The sequence below is a fragment of the Mustela nigripes genome, chromosome 3, assembly GCF_022355385.1.
Source record: "Mustela nigripes isolate SB6536 chromosome 3, MUSNIG.SB6536, whole genome shotgun sequence".
Taxonomy (NCBI): domain Eukaryota; kingdom Metazoa; phylum Chordata; class Mammalia; order Carnivora; family Mustelidae; genus Mustela; species Mustela nigripes.
The window spans coordinates 45,377,928-45,393,477 of NC_081559.1; the positions used below are offsets into that span (position 1 = coordinate 45,377,928).

General features: G+C 40.4%; 1 protein-coding gene across 1 annotated transcript; it reads left to right on the plus strand.

The window, feature by feature from the left end:
• The first annotated feature begins 14,272 nt into the window (after positions 1-14,272).
• On the plus strand, positions 14,273-15,223 carry LOC132012946 (olfactory receptor 9S13-like). Its single transcript, XM_059392736.1, has one exon. The coding sequence runs from the start codon at positions 14,273-14,275 to the stop codon at positions 15,221-15,223; it is 951 nt and encodes a 316-aa protein (XP_059248719.1).
• Positions 15,224-15,550: the final 327 nt, after the last annotated feature.

The following is a 15,550-nucleotide window of genomic DNA, read 5'->3' on the forward strand; positions in this document are numbered from 1 at the left end:
GGATGGAACTAGAGCGTATCATGCTTAGCGAAATAAGTCAAGCAGAGAAAGACAACTATCATATGATCTCCCTGATATGAGGAAGTGGTGATGCAACATGGGGGCTTAAGTGGGTAGGAGAAGAATAGATGAAACAAGATGGGATTGGGAGGGAGACAAACCATAAGTGACTCTTAATCTCACAAAACAAACTGAGGGTTGCTGGGGGGAGGGGGTTTGGGAGAAGGGGGTGGGATTATGGACATTGAGGAGGGTATGTGCTTTGGTGAGTGCTGTGAAGTGTGTAAACCTGGTGATTCACAGACCTATACCCCTGGGGATAAAAATATATGTTTATAAAAAATAAAAAATTAAAAAAAAACTGGTTAATCAGAAAATATTATGTTGAGTCTTCTTTTCAAAATAAAAATTTTTTAAAATGTCCAATCCTAAATAGCCATTCACATAGTTAAATGAGTAAGTCCTGGTCCCCCATACAACAGAACACTGGAGTTACTGAGATAGAATGTCACTGGCTTAGAAGGGTGACGATTACACAGTATTTGGTGAAAAGATAAAAAATGCAGACATGGTGTGGGGTGCAATTATATTTTTGTAAAAGAAAAAGAACAAATTAAATAAAATACACAGGCACCCCTGAGCCACCTCCTCCCCCAACAGGTGTGGATGTAGAAACACCAGACCTCCAACAGAGTTGAGACAGCGATTGGGATAAGCAGAAGGGCATCCTTGCTGTGCGCCAAACACTTTCTAATTGCTGAAATTTTTAAACACATTTTGTTTCATAATTTTGAAAAGCCATCTCCGCTTGATCCCCCTCCAAGAAGTGTATTCAGGTGGTCTTCTCCCATTCATGGGTCAGGCTGTGCTCCAGGAAGGAACAACAGTAAGCACAGAGGGACCCAGAGAGGATTGTTTTTCCTGATAGATCATTTCAACTCACAGCTAAGGTAGTGGTGGGAAGGGGTTGATGGAATAGCTCTGGGCCCAAGGAGTTCACACCTGCCACCCCTGGGAGGACGGTCCACTGAGGGTCACAGGGTCTGCTCTTAGATTCTATGCTCCTCTTCTGCTCACCCCTCTGGGGCCCTAAGGGACTTCTGGGCTTTGGTTCCTGGCCCTGTAGGTGGGCGGGGGAGGATCAGACAAAGGTTGGTGACAGGGGACCCAGGAGAACCAAGAGTCCCAGTGCACTGCAGAGGCCAGAACACAAACAAGCTCACCTAATTGGCCATTCAAGATGCCAAGCCCCAGCTGTGCTGGTGGAGAGATCTTCCCAAACAGTGACCCCACCATGCAGGTGACTCTTTCTGCCCAGCTAATGCATCAAGATATGGAAGCCAAGGTGAGCTGAGACCATTCTGTTCCCTGCTTCCACCAAGACCCAGGAGCTAACTGTAGCCTGAACATGGGGCACCCAGGCATACTCTCTTCCTTGTCCCCTCCCCACTTTTTCTTCATTGCATGGGAAGCCAGAGCAGAATGAGGGGAGGTGAGAGTCCTCAGTGCCCACCTCATTAACCTCAGCACAGACATAGGTCAGGAGCTCAGGAGACCATGGGAGAGCAGGTGCTGGCTGTGTGATCTTGAATGAGTCATGGCCCTCACCTGGAAGAGGTGAGGTCAAGATGGCCACTGCTCCAGGCTGGGAGGGGTTGAAGGACACCATGTGTATAAGGGAGACATGGGGCTATGGCATGCCATACGCACTCAGGGCTTGCCTCAGCAGCTGGTGAAAGGGAGACATGGGGCTATGGCATGCCATACACACTCAGGGCTTGCCTTAGCAGCTGGTGACCACACTCCTGCCCTGGCCAGCCCTGTCTTGAGCTTCAGGGTTATTTCAACTAAAGGGACAAATTTTCATTAGACTCAGAGAATCGCAGCACCAGGCTCCTTCATGACCTTAAATGCATTTCTCAGGCTCAGATCAGTACCACGAGACTACTGAGCACATGCTTCTAAGGGACATGCCCACTGCGTGGGGAATGCAGAAATAGAGTAGGCCAAGTCCAGTTCTAGGGATCTCGTGGCTCTCCATGAATGCAGACATGAAAACAAACACCTGCTATGTAATGGGACACAGATAGTGAGAGGGGGCATAACCAGGTTGCTGATGGCACAAAGCAGGAAAGAGTCACATCAGAGAGGTGATGGAGAGCCCATGGGGAGATAAGAGAGCTGGTCACACCCACGTGGGGGATGGGGGTACACAGCCATTCTGGGAAGAATGAGAGAACCAGAAAATCACCAAGCACAATGCTCCTGGCTGAAGCCAAGTTCACCTGGCAGGCCTGAAGAAAGACCCTTCTGGGGGTCCACTCCAGGCCCACTCAGCTGATGGGGAATCCATCACTCATTTGCAGTAGGGAGCAAAATGACTTGAACGGAGGCTTTGGTGCCTCCACACAGGGAGCTCTGTGTGGGAAACCAAGCAGGGAACAGACAGGCTGGAGATAATTAGCAAACCATGGCAGCCATTCAGTCAAGAGGTGAAAAGGGCCAGGAGTTGACAGGAGGGGCCAAAGCAGGAACAGTGAATGGAGATAGGCAGGATAGAGCTCAGAATGGGCAGGGGAGAGGATGGGCAGGCTCTGAGGTGGGTTGTGCTGCTGATATCCTCCACCTGGATGTGAACAAGCAGTTTTGAACAGGATGACTTGGGTTCTAATGGGATCATCCACTGCCATTTGGAAACTCTGAGAGGAAGAGACTGAGTCGGTTGTGGAATTAGCAGCTGTTCTCAAAATGTGGTCCACAGACTAGCATCATCTTGCTCAGTGTTGCTCCACAAACTGGTATTCTGTCCCTATCTACCTCTGTCTACTGCTCCACCAGACAGATATACCACAGTCCACTCCTGTGGTTTCCCCTTTGCAGCTATGGTGACACTGTGGAAAACAGTCTCATCCTGGTCTCCTTGTGCACATGTGTGCACTTCTGCTGGGTGAATACCTTCCAGAGGGAAAGTGAAATCACAGGTAAGGCCATGTGTTTTCAAGGTCAGTAGAAAATGCCAAACTTCTTGTCCTAATTTACACTCCCTTCAAGTTGCTCCTGTCCTCAACACGCTGGTTACTGCCAGTCAGCTTCACTGTAGACGTAGTGGGTGTGCACGAGCACCTCACTAACATGTGAACTTTTTCCTGATGCAGGGTTGTGCACATTTGGCTCCTCTCTTTGTGTGTCACTTCTATCAGTCTCTTGCCTGTATTTACTGAGTTCTTTTTCTTGTGTGTCTAAGGATTATTTCTGTATTGTGCAGACAAGTCATTTTTCCCTTCATATTCCACAAGTATGTCTTCCCAAGCTGTGGTTTGCCTTTACACACTCTGAAGACTGTCTCGATTTTCATGTAGTTCCATCCACAGGGTATTTCCTTTATGCTTAGTACTTTTTGTTCCTTGCTTAGGCAACTGGGGAGATAATTTCCTGCACTAGGGCCATGAAGGTCTTCTGTATTGTCTTTGCTATTTTGCTTTCAAATTTATTTTTTTATTCAAATTCAATTACCCAACATATAGTACCTCATTAGTTTCAGATGTAGTGTTCAATAATTCATCAGTTGTGTCTAACTCCCAGTGCTCACCACATCACATGCCCTCCTTAACGACCATCACCCTTTCTGCATTTAGCCTGTGATTGCTTTTTGTGGATAGTATGAAGTAAGAGTTAAATCTCACTATTTACCAGATGACTGTCAACTGTCCCAGATTTTCCCACTTTCCTACTGTTTGGTGAATTGGATGTCGAGATAAGCACAGAATTAATTTCCAGGCTCTCTGTTCTGTTCCATCAGCACACAGTCTATCCTCTGCCACCAAAACTGTTTCATTACTGCTACTTATGAGTCGCTATCTGGTAGCACAAATCCCCCCACGCTGTTTCTCTTTTCCAGAATGTCTTGGACACATTTGATTTCGCACATTTCAATACACATTTTAGGATCAGCTTTTAAGATTCCACAAATAAAAATCACTGGGATCGCACTGACTCAGCTCAGTGTGGGGAGAATTGGCATTTATGCAATATTGAGTGTGCCAGTTTGGGAATCTTGCACAGCCTGCCATGTTACTTAAGTCTACTTTGGTTTCTCTCAAGTTTTTTGCAAAAAAACTTTACACATATTTGGTAATGGATAGTTGCAGGTTACTGACATGATATCACTTTTGAATGGTCATTTTCTAGCTGTTTTCTATTGGCCCATGGAAATATTAATTCTATATATGATGCTATACTTAGCAAGTCTTCTAAATTCACATATTGATGTTCATAATTTATTGATAACAGAAATCCATTAAATGGATCTTTCATGTCCACAATCACACCATCTGTTATCAATGACAGTTTTTTATTCTTTCTTCCTTTTTTTTTTTTTTTTGTTATGTGAGTCACCATACAGTACATTAGTTTTTGATGTGGTGTTCCATGATTCATTGTTTGCATACACCCAGTGCTCCATGAAATCTATACACTCCTTAATATCCATCACCAGACTCACCCATTCCCCACCGCCCTCCCCTCTAAAATCCTTAGTTTGTTTCCTGGAGTCTATAGTCTTTCATGGTTCATCTCCCACTCCAATTATTCCCCCTTCATTTTTCCCTTCCTTCCCCTAATGTCCTCCATGCAATTCCTTATGTTCCACAATAAGTGAAACCATATGATAATTGACTTTCTCTGTTTGACTTATTTCACTTAGCATAATCCCTTCTGGCTCCATCCATGTTGATACAAATGGTAGGTATTCATCCTTTCTGATGGCTGTATGGACCACATCTTCTTTATCCATTTGCTTATTGAAGGGTATCCTAGCTCTTTCCACAGTTTGGCTATTGTGGACATTGCTGCTATAAACATTGGGGTGCATATGGCCCTTCTTTTTTTTTTTTTTTTTTAATTTTTTATTTTTATAAACATATATTTTTATCCCCAGGGGTACAGGTCTGTGAATCACCAGGTTTACACACTTCACAGCACTCACCAAATCACATACCCTCCCCAATGTCCATAATCCCACCCCCTTCTCCCAAACCCCCTCCCCCCGGCAACCCTCAGTTTGTTTTGTGAGATTAAGAGTCACTTATGGTTTGTCTCCCTCCCAATCCCATCTTGTTTCATTTATTCTTCTACCCACTTAACCTTCTTTTTTTTTTAAATTTAATTTTCCCAGTGTTCCAAGAGTCATTGTTTATGCACCACACCCAGTGCTCCATGCAATACGTGCCCTCCTTAATACCCACCACCAGGCTCACCTAACCTCCTATCTGTACCCCTCCGGTCCAAAACCTCAGTTTGTTTCTCAGAGTCCACAGTCTCTCATGGTTCATCTCTCCTTCTGATTTCCCCCAATTCACTTTTCCTTTCCTTCTCTTAATGTCCTCCATGTTATTTCTTATGCTCCACAAGTGAGACCATATGATAATTGACTTTCTTCTTGATTTATTTCTCTCAGGATAATCTCCTCCAGTCCCATCCATATTGATACAAAAACTGGGCATTCATCCTTTCTGATGGAGGCATAATACTCCATAGTGTATACGGACCACATCTTCCTTATCCATTAGTCCATTGAAGGGCATCTTGGTTCTTTCCACAGTTTGGCGACTGTGGCCATTGCTGCTATGAACATTGGGGTACAGATGGCCCTTCTTTTCACTACATCTGTATCTTTGGGGTAAATACCCAGTAATGCAATTGCAAGGTCATAGGGAAGCTCTATTTTTAGAGCTTGAGGAATCTCCACACTGCTTTCCAAAGTGGCTGCACCAACTTGTATTCCCACCAACAGTGTAAGAGGATTCCCCTTTCTCCATATCCTCTCCAGCACACGTTATTTCCTATCTTGCTAATTTTGGCCATTCTAACTGGTGTAAGGTGGTATTTCAATGTGATGTCCCTCTATTTTCATTTCAAAATTATTATTTCAGGGGCGCCTGGGTGGCTCAGTAGGTTAAAGCCTCTGCCTTCGGCTCAGATCATGATCCCAGAGTCCTGGCATCAAGTCCTGCATCTGGCTCTCTACTCAGCAGGGAGCCTGCTTCCTCCCCCTCTCTCCCTGCCTCTCTGCCTACTTGTGATCTCTGTCTGTGAAATAAATAAATAAAATCTTTAAAAAAAATTATTACTTCAACTTATTTATTAAAAAAAAATAGGTCATTTTATCACACAAAGTTTCTCATGTTGCTAATCACATCCCTGTAGTGTTAATTAGCATATTCTTTTGCTTCTTATATTTCCTGTAAACCATTAGGTCTAGAGTCTCAGTCTGACTCATGATTGATTTTTTGACAGGAATATTTCATAAGTGTTGTGTGTATTTCCACTGAGAAGCCCACCTGTCTGAATCTCTTGTTTTGTAATATTAGTGGCCATTAGTAATCTTACCTAAACTTGTTATTTCATCATTTATAACATGATAATATTCAAATTCTGCAATTAATTCTTCATTTATTAGTTGCAATATTCTATAAAGGGAAAATCTCTCTAAACAATTATTTCATTATTGTGAGGGCCACTGTGTGGATTCCCTCAGCATCATCCTCTAAAGATAGCCAATGAAGGAGTTTTTTTTTTGTTGTTTTTTTTTTTTACTCTCATGAATGTGTGTGCTTTTAACATATTCGATGTCCTTCAATTAAATTCTCTCATTTTAAAATGCTGGTGAAAGCTCTTATTTCACTCTCATTATTTTTTAATTATTTTTAACATTTTAAATTGAGGAACAATTCTCACATAACATAAAAGTCACAATTTTACCAGTTCAAACTGTACAAACAAGTGTGGTGTTTCATTTTATATTATATCCACAGTGTTGTTCAACCATAACCCCTCTCTGGTTCCAGAATAGTTTCAACACAGAGAGAAACCCTGTACCCATCAGAACTCTCCTTCCCTCTCCCCCAACCATATTTTGGCAAATAAAAATATACTTCTGTCCATGCTCTGCACACTTTATATAACTGGAATTATAGAATATGCAGTCTTTTGTGTCAAGCTTCATTTACTCAGCGTATTGTTTTCAAGGCTCATCCATGTAGTATCTTGTTTTAGAATTCTATTTCTTTCAGGTTGCCTGGATGGCTCAATCAGTTAAGCATCTGACTCTTGATTTGGGCTCAGGTCATGATCTCAGGGTTGTGAGATCAAGCCCCATGTTGGACTCCATGCTGGGCATGGAGCCTGCTTAAGATTCTCCCTCTCCCTTTCTCTCCCTCTGCCCTTCCCCTTGCTTTCTTGTGTGCTCACTCTCTTGCTTTTTCTCTTTCTCTCTCTATCAAAAAACAAAACAAAACAAAACTTCATTTCATGGCTGAATATTGTTCCACTGTATGAATATTTCACATTTTATTTCTCTATTCATCATGTGACGGACATTTGGCTTGCATTCACCTTTTGATTATCATGAATATTGCTCTTATGAACACTTGTGTACAGGCTTATATGTGAACATGTATTGTCAGTTGTCTTGGGCACATAACTTTATGTAGCTTATGGTGGGTCATATGGGAATTCTACATTTAACTTTTTGAGGAATGGCAAGGCTACTTTCTACAGAGGCTACACCACTTGTTTATTTATAACAGCAATGTATGTGAGTTATAATTTTCCCAAATTCTCACCAACATTTATTATTCTCTATCTTTAAAAAATGTAGCCATTCAAAAGAGTAAAGTGGCATCTCATAGTGGTTTTGATCCACATTTTCCTAACGGCTAATGACATTGAACACCTTCCCTTATACTTATTGGCCAGTTGTATATTTTCTTTAGAGAAAATGTCCATGCAAGTCCTTTGCCCATTTGAAAATTTGACTGTTTGTCTTTTTCTTGCTGAGTTGAAAGTGTTCTGTATATTTCATGGATAATAGATCCTTATTAGATATAAAATTTGTCAATATTTTCTCCCATAATATGGGGCTTGTTTTCATCTTTATGGTAGTGTCCTTTGATGCAGAAGATTTTAATTAGAATAAAGTTCAATTTGTCTATTTATTTTATTTTTTATTTTTCTACTTTGTTGTTTGTTCTTTGATATCATATAAGAAACTGCTGACTAATCCCAAGTCACAATAATTTACACTGATAGCTCTTTCTACTCTAATACTTCTATAGTTTTTGCACTTGCATTTAGGTCTTTGTCCATTTTGAGTTAATTTTTGTTTGTGGTGTAAAAGTTCTTAATGTAATCCTTTGCATGCATACGGATATTCAGTTTTCTGATCATTGAAGACTTTTTTTTATTATTGAATGGTGTCCTTGGTTGCCTTGTAGAAAACTGCAGATGTGTGATTTTATTCTAGATTCTTGGTTCTATTCCATTGGTCTATGTCTGTTCTTGCACTAGCACAACACTGTTCTGCTTCTTAGTAAGTTTTGAAGTCAGGAAGTGTTAGTCCTCCTAATTTCTTTTTTTTTTTTTTTTCATTTTTTAAAATTTATTTTCGGCGTAACAGTATTCATTGTTTTTGCACCACACCCAGAGCTCCATGCAATCCATGCCCTCTCTAATACCCACCACCTGGTTTCCCCAACCTCCCACCCTCCGCCCCTTCAAACCCCTCAGATTGTTTTTCAGAGTCCCTAGTCTCTCATGGTTCATCTCTTCTTCCAATTTCCCTCAACTCCCTTCTCCTCTCTAACTCCCCTTGTCCTCCATGCTATTTGTTATGCTTCACAAATAAGTGAAACCATATGATAATTGACTCTCTCTGCTTGACTTATTTCACTCAGCATAATCTCTTCCAGTCCCATCTATGTTGATACAAAAGTTGGGTATTCATCTTTTCTGATGGAGGCATAATACTCCATAGTGTATATGGACTACATCTTCCTTACCCATTCGCCAATTGAAGGGCATCTTGGTTCTTTCCACAGTTTGGCGACTGTGGCCATTGCTGCTATAAACATTGGGGTACAGGTGGCCCTTCTTTTCACTACATCTGTATCTTTGGGATAAATACCCAGTAGTGCAATTGCAGCGTCATAGGGAAGCTCTATTTTTAGAGCTTGAGGAATCTCCACACTGTTCTCCAAAGAGGATGCACCAACTTGCATTCCCACCAACAGTGGAAGAGGGTTCCCCTTTCTCCACATCCCCTCCAACACATGTTGTTTCCTGTCTTGCTAATTTTGGCCATTCTAACTGGTGTAAGGTGGTATCTCAATGTGGTTTTAATTTGAATCTCCCTGATGGCTAGTGATGATGAACATTTTTTCATGTGTCTGATAGCCATTTGTATGTCTTCATTGGAGAAGTGTCTGTTCATATCTTCTGCCCATTTTTTGATATGATTGTCTGTTTTGTGTGTATTGAGTTTGAGGAGTTCTTTATAGATCCTGGATATCAACCTTTTGTCTGTACTGTCATTTGCAAATATCTTCTCCCATTCCGTGGGTTGCCTCTTTGTTTTCTTGACTGTTTCTTTTGCTGTGCAAAGCTTTTGATTTTGATGAAGTCCTAAAAGTTCATTTTTGCTTTTGTTTCCATTGCCTTTGGAGACATATCTTGAAAGAAGTTGCTGTGGCTAATACTGAAGAGATTACTGCCTATGTTCTCCTCTAGGATTCTGATGGATTCCTGTCTCATGTTGAGGTCTTTTATATATTTTGAGTTTATCTTTGTGTACGGTGTAAGAGAATGGTTGAGTTTCATTCTTATACATATAGCTGCCCAGTTTTCCCAGCACCATTTATTGAAGAGACTGTCTTTTTTCCACTGTATATTTTTTCCTGTTTTGTCAAAGATTATTTGACCATAGAGTTGAGGGTCCATATCTGGGCTCTCTACTCTGTTCCACTGGTCTATATGTCTGTTTTTATGCCAGTACCATGCTACTTAATTTCTTTAAAATTTTTTTTTTTGCCAAAAAGAAAGGCAATTAGAAATTTTATAGTATTGCATTGAATCTGTATATAAATTTGGGGAGTACTGCATCTTGACAATATTAAGTCTTTCAGTCTATGAAAATGGGATAACTTTACATTTATGTGGGTCTTCTTTCATTTATTTCAGCAGCGTTTCATAGTTTTTCTGTATTACTGAGATTATTGTGTGTTTTTGTTCCCTTAATTCCATTTGTATGGTGTATTATATTGAATGATTTCTGTATATCGAACCACTCTTGCATTCGTGGGATAATTCTCACTTGGTTATGCTTTATAATCTATTTAAAGGTCTTCTGGATTTAGCTTGCTAATATTTTGTTAAGGATTTATGTATCAATATTTATAAGAGATACTGATCGGTAGCTTCATTTTCTTGCAATATCTTTATCTCAATTTAGTGTTAAAACAGTACAGACCTTAAGAAATGAATTAGGAAGAGTTTTCTCCTATTTTTTTAGAGTTTGAGATGTACTGGTGTTAATTTTTATATTTTATTTTATATTTTCAGTGTTCCAAGACTCATTGTTTATGTACCACACCCAGTGTTTATTTTTGAAAAATTTGTTAAAAGCCACGAGTGAAACCATTTGGTCCTGAGCTTTTCTTTGCTGGAAAAGTTTTTTGACTACTGACTCAATCTGTTTATTACACATCTGCTCAGATTTTCTGTTTCTCCTTGAGTCAGCTATATTATTTTGTGTGTTTCCAGGAATTTGTTCATTTTTCCTAGGTTAGCTGATGTGTTGGCATACAATTGTTCTAATATGTTCTTATAATACTTTTTATTTCTGTAAGGTCAGAACTCATTCTCTGCTTTCTTTCCTGATTTTAGAAATTCAAGTCTTCTGACTTTTTTTTTTTTTGTCAATTTAGCTAAAGGTTTGTCAAGTTTGTTAAACTCTTCAAAGAACCAACTTTTAGTGTCATTGATTTTCTGCATTATTTTACTGTTCTCTAATCTTTATTATTTCATTCCTTCTATTTGCTTTGACATTAGTTTTGTGTTCTTTTCCTTTCTTTTCCAAGATGGAAAGTTAAATTATTGATTTGAAATATTTTTTCAATGTTGGTGTTTATAGCTATAAATTTCTGTGTCCTTCTTTCATTACATTTCCTAAGTTTTGGTATGTTGTATCCCATTTTCATTAATCTCAAAATACTTTATAATTTCCATTGTGATTCCTTCTTTTACCCACTGGTGATCTAAAGATGTGTTGTTTAGCTTTCATATATTTGTAAGTTTTCCAAATTGCTTTATGTTATTGATTTGTGATTTCATTTTATTTTGTTTGGAGAGCATAGTATAATTTAAATCTTTTAAAATTTATTGAGACTTGCTTTGTGAACTAACATATGGTCTATCCAGGGCAATGTGCCATGTGCACCAGAGAAGAATGTATTCTGCTCTTGTTGGATATAGTGTGTTCTACATATGCTTGTGAAGTCTATTTGGCTTTTAATGTTGTCCAAATCCATTATTTCCTTGCTGATATTTAGTTTTGCTGTTCTATTTATTATTGAAAATGGAGTATTGAAGTTATAAACCATTATTGCTAAATTCATTTTGAGTCTTGAAGGATATTTTGGGTAGATAGAGAATTCCAGTGGTAATTGTTTTCTTTGAACAAAGGAAAATATAATCCTTTTACTTTGGCTTCCATTATTTTTTTATTTTTTTATGTTGATTTTTCCCCCCCAATGGAATTTTTTTTTTCGGCATAACAGTATTCTTTATTTTTTCACCACACCCAGGGCTCCATGCAATCCGTGCCCTCTATAATACCACCTGGTACCCCAACCTCCCACCCACCCATCAATTCATTATTTTTAATCTGTAAGCCAACTGTCAGTCTTAATTTTAAAGTTAATACTTTGAAGTGACTATGTCTCCTTAAAAAAAAAAAAGATTGATTTATTTATTTTAGGGGAAGGGGCAGTGGGAGATGGAGAGGGAGAGTCTCAAGCATACCCCACACTGAGTGCATAGTCCCATGGGGCCCAATCTCACAACCCTGAGATAATGACCTGAGCCAAAACCAAGAGTCAGAGGCCTGGGGGCACCTGGGTGGCTCAGTGGTTTAAGCCTCTGCCTTCAGCTCGGGTCATGATCTCAGGGTCCTGGGATCGAGCCCCACATCGGGCTCTCTGCTCGGCGGGGAGCCTGCTTCCCCCCCTCTCTCTGCCTACTTGTAATCTCTCTCTGTCTATCAAATAAATGAATAAAAATCTTTAAAAAAATAAAAAAAAAAATAAAAGAGTCAGAGGCCTGACCAACTGTGCCACCCAGGTGCCCCTGGAGTGACTATGTCTTCCTTCTCAGGCTGCTTTTAACATTTTTTTCTTTATTTTGGTTCTAAATACTTTTAGTATGATATGTCTAAGTGTGGTGTTCTTTGTATAAATCCTGCTTTGATTTTGTAGGGTTAATGAATCATTGGTTTGAGATAATACTTGTCCATTATCTCTTCAAGTTCTGATTCAGCCTATTTCTCTCTTTCCCTCCTTTTTAGGAACTCATACTATGTATGTCTCTATATCTTTAGTCTCTAACCTTTGTTTCTGATTTTTCAATTCTTTTCCTATTTTTATTATTATTTGTAATGTTAGCCACCATACAGTACCTCATTAGTTTTTTATGTAGTGTTCCAAGATTCATTGTTTACATATAAAACCCAGTGCTCCATGCAATACATGCCCTCCTTAATACTCATCACTGGACTAGCCCATCCCTCTAACCCCATCCCCTCTAAAACCCTCAGTTTGTTTCTGGGAGTCCATGGTCTCTCATGGTTCATCTCCCCCTCTGATTTCCACCCCTTCATTTTTCCCTTCCTTCTCCTATTCCTTATGTTCCACTTTTGAGTGAAACCATATGATAACTGGCTTTCTTTGCTTGACTTATTTCACTCAGCATAATCTCCTCCAGTCCCATCCATGTTGATGCAAATGTTGGGTATTCATCATTTCTGATAGCTGAGTAATAGTCCGTTGTATATATGGACCACATCTTCTTTATCCATTCATCTGTTGAAGGGCATCTCTGCTCTTTCCACAGTCTGGCTATGGTGGACATTGCTGCTATGAATACTGGGGTGCATATGGCCTTTCTTTTCGCTACATCTGTATCTTTGGGGTAAATATCCAGTAGTGCAATTGCCAGGTTATAGGGTAGCTCTCAACCCCTTTACTCTTAATGCTTCATTCTGAATATTTTCTACTGATCTATATTCTAGTTTACAAATTTTCTCCTTAGCAATTTCTAATCTGAAAAATCCATTCATTGAGTTCCTAATTTTAGTAATTGTACTTTTAAAAAAGTTACCCACTATTCTCTTTATTACTCCCACAATCCTGTTAAAATTCTTAGTCTTTAAACATAATAACTTTCATTTTTTAATTTAAAATCAAATAGTCAACATACACCACATTACTGGTTTTTGATATAATGTTCAATGATTCATTGGTTGTGTGTATGTTAACTCCAAAATCTTAAACCTCTTTGGGTTTTTCTATTGTTTCTGATATTTTAATTCATATTGCAGGAACTCCTCAATTTTTGAATTGTGTGTTTGGCAGTATATACACAAAACTTCTATGGATAACACTGAGGGCGAGGATAATGTGTCTTCTTGAGATGTGTTTATTTTTGCAAGGTGTCAGAGACACCAGCATTCAGATCACCTCTTTTTTTTCCATTTTATTTTATTTCTTTTCAGTGTTCCAGCATTCATTGTTTATGCATCACACCAAGTGCTCCATGCAATATGTGCCCTCCATAATACCCATCACCAGGCTCACCCAATCCCCCACTTCCCTCCCCTCCAAAACCCTCAGTTTGTTTCTCAGAGTCCACAGTCTCTCACGGTTTGTCTCCCCCTCCAGTTTCCCCCCAACTCACTTCTCCTCTCCATTTCCCAATGTCCTCCGTGTTATTCCTTATGCTCCACAAGTAAGTGAGACCATATAATACTTGATACAATTTCAGTGATTGAAAAAGTCAGAAGCTGAGCTGCCTACCTACTCCTTATTTAACTCACTCCTATGGTGCAACCTGGGTGGTCCCTCGTAATCAACCACTGTCAGCATTAACTCTTCAAGACAGGAAAAACCTCCCTGCTTAGATACCTGGCCTCTCAGACTTTATTTTCAAAACTGCCTTATGTCTCAAGAGAAAAAGAAGTTTCAGTAATGAAATCCCTAAACCTCTGTGTTTATCTTGGATTTTGTTTCGTAATTCTTTACTAAACCATTAACTCTCTTATACCTTCAATCAGATTTTTTGTTGTCAGTTATCTTTTCTTAAAAGTCTTCAGCAGGAAGTTTAGCTTGACCTACTTCGTCTGCCAATACTGGAACTGTAATTCCCCTGGTGAGGACTGAGGTTCATGCCACTCCCCAGAAATGGAACCCTCTCCATGGTTTACTTTCAAGATTTTGTGCTGGAGGGATTCAAGGGAGGCCTGGAGACCCAGGCCCTGCTCTTTGCTGTGTTTCTGGCCCTGTACATGGTGACTATGCTGGGGAATCTCACCATGATCATGGTTATCACCCTGGATGCCCACCTGCACTCCCCAATGTACTTCTTCCTCAAGAACCTCTCCTTCCTGGATTTGTGCTACTCATCTGTTATTGCCCCCAATGCCCTGGTCAACTTCTTCTCCCCATCTAAGGTCATCACCTTTGCAGGCTGTGCCACCCAGTTATTCTTTTTCTCCTTACTGGTCACCACTGAAGGTTTCCTCCTGGGTGTCATGGCCTATGACCGCTTCATGGCCATCTGCAGCCCCTTGCGCTACCCTATCACCATGTGCCACTCTGCCTGCACTCGCCTAGTTCTGGGCACCTACTGTGGAGGCTGCCTCAACTCTGTTGTGCAGACCAGCTTCACATTCCGCCTCCCATTCTGCAGCTCCAACCGCATCAACCACTTCTTCTGTGATGTTCCCCCACTGCTCCAGCTCGCCTGTGGCAACACAGCCATTAATGAACTTATCTTGTTTGGCATATGTGGGCTCATAATTGTGGGTGTGACATCTGTGGTCCTTGTCTCTTATGGCTACATCACGGTGACCATCCTGCGGATGCGCTCAGGAGCTGGGAGACGCAAGGTCTTCTCCACCTGTGGCTCCCACATGGCTGCAGTGACACTCTTTGTTGGGACTGTCTTTGTCATGTATGCCCAGCCAGGAGCAATTGAGTCCATGGAGCAGGGCAAGGTGGTCTCTGTCTTCTACACACTGGTCATCCCAATGCTCAATCCCCTAATCTACAGTCTGCGAAATAAGGATGTGAAGGAGGCCCTGTGGAGGCTGCACCAGAAACACACAGCCATGTGAAGCATGTACTGGAGGGAAAGACTGTGCCCTGCAGGCTGGATGGAGGTCTCAGAGAGACACTGAACTATGAGGACCCCCTAAAACCACTTCCACTTCCAGATGGAATTGGATATGTTAAGAAACTCATTCATTTACTCTTTCAATCAATGTTGCTTAAAATCATTTAATGGAAAAGATGTTTATTAAGTGGGAAATGCATAGAAAAATAAGGATGTTCTTCACCCAATAAATGCTCAGAGAAAGAAGAATGACTTGAATCACATGAAGACTGGGCAGAGCAATCACTGGGCATCAAAGCAGGGGTGGGTCTTCTGCCTATTATTTATC

What these genes read in the sequence shown, in the direction of transcription:
- LOC132012946 (XM_059392736.1), top strand. Translation starts at nt 14,273, where the DNA reads ATGCCACTCCCCAGAAATGGAACCCTCTCCATGGTTTACTTTCAAGAT.